Source organism: Nanorana parkeri, unplaced genomic scaffold (genome assembly GCF_000935625.1).
Source record: "Nanorana parkeri isolate BGI_ZX_2015 unplaced genomic scaffold, ASM93562v1 scaffold780, whole genome shotgun sequence".
Classification (NCBI taxonomy): Eukaryota; Metazoa; Chordata; class Amphibia; order Anura; family Dicroglossidae; genus Nanorana; species Nanorana parkeri.
The window spans coordinates 32,080-37,718 of NW_017307048.1; the positions used below are offsets into that span (position 1 = coordinate 32,080).

At 42.5% G+C, this 5,639-nt stretch overlaps 1 protein-coding gene across 1 annotated transcript in view; it reads right to left on the reverse strand.

Annotated features, from left to right (window-relative positions):
- Positions 1–3,990: 3,990 nt before the first annotated feature.
- Positions 3,991–5,639, reverse strand: part of NFKBIL1 (NFKB inhibitor like 1) — an 8,419-nt gene continuing 6,770 nt past the window's right edge. Inside the window, exon 5 of the mRNA XM_018564786.1 lies at positions 3,991–4,647. Coding sequence (XP_018420288.1) covers positions 4,019–4,647 — 629 coding nt within the window. The 3' untranslated portion in view covers positions 3,991–4,018. The remainder of the gene's footprint in view (positions 4,648–5,639) is intronic.

Sequence of the window (5,639 nt, forward strand, 5' to 3'; positions counted from 1 at the left end):
TACTAAGTGCTTATATGCTAATGTTAGGATCTTTATATAATAAGGGGCTAACTTTCTAAAAAAGCTTTGCAGAAAGTTGTTGTTAGAACAGATGATTGTTTTAAGCATTCTTGGGATGTCTGGAGCAACATGGAGACAGTTAAGCTGGCCATACACGCTCACAACCAAACCAAATCCCTTCATTCCCCCATTCATGCTAAACAGCGTGGAATCTCCGGTGCTGACTATTGTATTCTGTACTGGTGCCCACAGCTTTCAGAATACCTCAATAGTAACGACAGCTGACTGGCTAAAGTAATTGTTCAGGCTGACAATTGTCCTCCCAGCTCTTTGGATTCTTCAATCGAGTTTTTTGAGCCAAGTGGTGTCAGTAGGGTCCCCCACAGTTAGAATTTTAGTGGGTTCACAGGAAGTCTCCGTGTTCTACAATGAGGAATTTGGGAGTCTGAAGGTCAGACAAGCTGGTAAGGAGTTCCTAGGTAGCAGAAATTATTGTCTCTTGTAATTATTGATGTGCTGCTTATCATTTAATATGTAAAATATTTATGTTTGAGAGCGTCCTTCATGGCAACTGCCCACGATCGGGGCGTAAAAGCCTCCAGATTTGATTCTTGGTACACCTGCCATGTCTAAAGGATCTCTATTAATGTTAGTTTCTCGACTTTCTAATCTTCTCTTTTACTCTGTAACTCTTCTCTACAAAACCTTCACCCTGAGCTGAGGATGTTTACTTCCTTATTATAGTAATGCCCTTGACAATGCCTTCATCTCATCTTCTCTCCATAAGTATAGAGCTATCTTTGTTCGGGCATCATCTGCAGTCACCATCTTCTTCCTGGACTGGGTGCCAGCTCAGAGAGGACACAATAATGTAAATCCGGAGCCTGTGCAGTTCTTGGCTGTGATCACAAATCTCTGACACAAAATAGTCCCTTCGTGCCACCTCACCCCTTGTTACTTGCTACAAAGTTACAGTGTTATCACTGCGGGAGGGAGACTGAGGAAATGCTTCCTCCTGCCTACAGCAGACCGATGAAATAATCTTTGCCTTGGTACAGACTTGTAAAGTTACTGAAATGTCCACTTTTAGAACCTGTAGATTGTAAGCTCAAATGTGTAGGACCCTCTCTCCCATTGACTCGTTATTGCTCACCTATGTACTAGCGTTTAGAACATCCTGTGAATATCTGTGAAAGTTTGTTTTGTGTGAATAGATGCAAAAACCTACCTTCATCATATATGTTGTTTCAAATGTAATAATGTAGTACTGCTTTATGGCCACTAGATGGAGCAGAGGAGCAAAGAAAATACTTATTTCCTATGATTCTCAGCTCAGTCTAGTGGCCATAATGTGGAATTACATTGTTACATTCGAATGTACGTTTGTTTTTACATGTTCACAGAGATTCACAGGGTGAATGGCTATGTGGATTGTTTATAAATAGACTCCTTTGTATTACCTGTACTACCCTCCCTTGTTATATCTGATACTTTGCACAACTCCACAGAAGGTGGTAGTGTTATATGCCTATATATTAATAAAAGAATGCCTATAAATTCATGTTTCATGTATATCTCCCGGACATTTTACTTTAGTGGTTTTCTTCACTTGTAAGAAATTATAGGTAAAATAAAGTGTGCATTTAATGTATTTCAAGCATGCCAAAGCCTCCCTTGTGTAGACATCCAAAGGCTCTGCGACAGCTGCTAGGTGCTGCCATCTTGGATGTGATGTCAGCAGACTCAGAGCTGTCACTCATGTGATACTCTATAGCAGGGGTCCCCAACCAGCGGGTCGCAGACTGGTACTGGTCAGTGGCCTGTTAAGGACCGGGCTGCAGCTGTCGGCAGTCTTTTCAGCCTGGATTGCCATGCGGTATACCGAGGCGATCTGGGCCAAGGAGACTGATTTGTGTTCAGAACCTGTGTTCCTCAAACCATTCTTAAACATTTTTTGCAGTGTGGCAGGGTGCATTATGCTGCTTAAAGAGGCCACTGCCATCAGGGAATATTTTTTTCATGAAGGGTTGTACTTGGTCAGCAACAATGCTTAGGTAGGTTGTACGTACCAAAGTAACATCCAAATGAATGGCAGGACACAAGGTTTCCCAGCAGAACATTGCTCAAAGCATCACACTGCCTCCGCCAGCTTGCCTTCTTCCCATAGTGCATCCTGGTGCCAACTCTTCTCCATGTAAGGGACACACACGCACCCGACCGTCCACACGATGTAAAAGAAAATGTGATTCATCAGACCAGGCCACCTTCTTTCATTGCTCCCTGGTCCAGTTCTGATGTTCACCTGCCCATTGTAGGTTCTTTTGTAGGTGGATAGGGATCAGCATAGGTACTGACTGGTCTGCAGATACGTCGCTCCATACACCTTTCTATCAGAACCAGCATTAACTTTTTTTTTAGCAATTTGAGCTACAGTATCTTTTCTATCGAATCAGACTACACAGGTCAGCCTTCGCTCCCCACGTCCATCAATGGGTCTTAGCTCCCCCATGACCCTGTTGCCAGTTTACCGATTTTTCCTTCCTTGGACCACTTTTGGTCGGTCTTGACCACTGCAGACCGGAATTAACAGAGACGTTCATTGTTAGGGTTTTAAAATGTGCTTGTTTTTTAAACTGTTTTATAGTTTACATTAAATCCTTGTTTTACAAATAGACATTTAATACAGATACTGGTTTCACAGAGTACTAGAGGTTTTCAAAGATGGAGCACAGCAGAAGCTGTTTACCTTCAGACTCTCTCTATCTGATTGAAACTCCGTACAGATCCATCGGAACACACCAAGCAGGAAAATTAGCCACAGCTCTGAGTTATTCATGTGTGTGTGTTTGAGCCTTGACAATATATGAAGAGAAAATAACTGCCTACTAGCTGAATATAAAAACAATCAATATTTGCAATATTTATTATTTTTCATTTATCTACCCAAAACAAAATATATTTTTGAATGTTTACTTTTTAATCCTGACCATAATAAAGAAACACACAGACAACTACTGTATATTTGCTTTAACATGTTAAGGCAGAACTCAAAGAAATAGCAACCTTTATTAAGTAATACATTTATTCAGATATCAGCATAGGTTATTATTAGGTTAGTAAGGTGTTTTTTTTCCTTTTAAATTCAATCTTAAAAATACATTAAAGTACCTGAACTATTAACAATAATGTATCTTATTTGTGTATTACTCGGCTGTAGATCCTCAAATCATCTCCGAATTGGTGCTGACACTGTCCTTCCTTCTGGAGGGTGGCTACTTTTGTTCCCCATGGTCCCTGTGTGTATTGTAAAGTAGTCACCGCTCCAAGATCGCTCCCGGGATGGACTATAATCTCAATACAAATTAGTAAACCAAACATGAGATTGTAGTCCATCACAGGTGTGAGCTTGGAGCGGTGACTACTTTACAACACACACAGGGACCATGGAGAACAAAAGTACCCACCCTCCAGAAGGAAGGACAGTGTCAGCACCAATTCAGAGATGATTTGAGGATCTACAGCCGAGTGATACACAAATAAGTTACATTGTTGTTAATAGTTAAGGTACTTGAATGTATTTTTAAGGTTTAACTGCTGAGTTTAGTGTCACTTTAACCTTCACTTCCTATCTATGACACACATCAGGAAATAAGAAGAAAATCTAAAGAGAAATGATGGTGTTACTGGAACACGTGTCCCTATTGGAGGATTTCTCGCTCTATTCCTGTTTCAGTGACACCTGTCATATGTTGGGTAGCCAGCCAGACAATCTGCATTTTCAGACAAATTCAGCAGTAACAACCTCCATGTTTTTTTATGAGAAAAAAAAAACACAAACACACACATCGCTGGAGTCAAATCACTGCCAGATGGAACATGATTGGTCACAATTAAATATTGCCTTCTGTCTTATTTAATAAGCTCACAGGATTGCAAGTACAAAAAATGGAGGTGGTAAATACAAAAAGTAACACAATGGTGGTCAGTAGAGCTGTGGGTATTAGTGGTACCACATCTATCACTTTGCCAGCTCTGCCAGTCTGTTTAACTCCTGTGACAGAGCCGTAACAGTCTCCAACACCCGCACCCGGTCCTTGGCAAGAAGACGAGCGCCACATCTCTGCATAAAGCGATCTGGATGCCACGTCACTCTCTGTGCCCGCAGGTAGCGCTTATATGTTGTGACGTCAGAAGAGTCTGCACCTGCTGCTATGAACCGTGCCATCTGCTCTGCAGTGCCACCAGGGAGCGGCCACGGTATGTCTTTGTAGCTCAACATACTCGTACCCATCCTTGTGTTGGTGTTATTAGCATTGTCATTGTCAGTCGTGTCATGACTTAGCGTGGCTTTGCTACTGCTATGCTTTGAGCCATCCTCGCTGCTCGCACCCGCTCCCCCAAACACCTCCTGGCATCTCTTGTGATACCGCTCACTCTGCGCCTGGCGCAGTTCTCCCTCCATTTGATCTTTTCTATCCAGGTATCTCCGCTCTTCCACAAGCCTGGAAGTGTCCTGTGAAGTCACAACCTTAGTCTTCAAACTCATGTTGTTGGACCGGCAATTTCTGGCATGGTACTCTGTGTAGATACGGTCCGCCCAGGACTCGAAGCTTTCCATGTCAGGAACTGAATCCGAGTAGTCGTCATCTTAAAGAGTAAAAGAAAAAATAATGTGTTATAAACAGACAGCTGTATCAGAAGTTGTTAGAAGGCTGCAAAACAGGTCACTTGCATACAGTACCGGCTGGAACCACCCCATGTGCGCTGCATTTAATGCACATTGATGCGTGTTAAACACACTTGTGTTTCGGAATCTCGCGGGCCCCGCATAGTGTCCCCTTGTACATGATACAAACCTAGGCCATGTTGACCTCCCACCCCACGTAACCTGAGGTGTGCCATGATTTTTAAAGGTCAGTATGCCAAATAAGGGGGCGTACTCAAGTAAGCTTTGAAAATAATAATAATAAGGGGGAAGGATGGGAGGGTATGCCGGAAGTCAGCTGCGGATACGTCCTCCTTCCCCCTCCGAGTTTAAGAGCCCTGAACGGCTCCAACTCCTCCCACAAACTCGGCTAATGTTATTAGCCTCCAACTTGTGTAGACGTGAATTTTTGTGAGTTTTTCACTCATTGCATTACATTTTTTTGTTACACAGCAGGAATCAAACTACTATTTTCCTAATGTGCATTGCCCTGTATTTCAAGTGCAACTCAGAAGTTAAATTCTAAAAATGCATCAAGTACCTTAGCTATTAACAAAAATGTATCTTATTTGTGTATCACTCGGCTGTAGATCCTCAAATCATCTCTGAATTGGTGCTGACACTGTCCTTCCTTCTGGAGGGGGGCTACTTTTGTTCCCCATAGTCCCTGTGTGTGTTGTAAAGTAGTCACCACTCCGAGCTTGCTCCTGTGATGGACTACACTCTCACTACAAATTAGTAAACTAAACTTGAGATTGTAGTCCATGATGGGAGTGAGCTTGGAGCGGTGACTACTTTACAACACACACAGGGACCATGGGGAACACAAGTAGCCCCCCTCCAGAAGGAAGGACAGTGTCAGCACCAATTCAGAGATGATTTGAGGATCTTCAGCCGAGTGATACACAAATAAGATACATTTTTGTTAATAGTT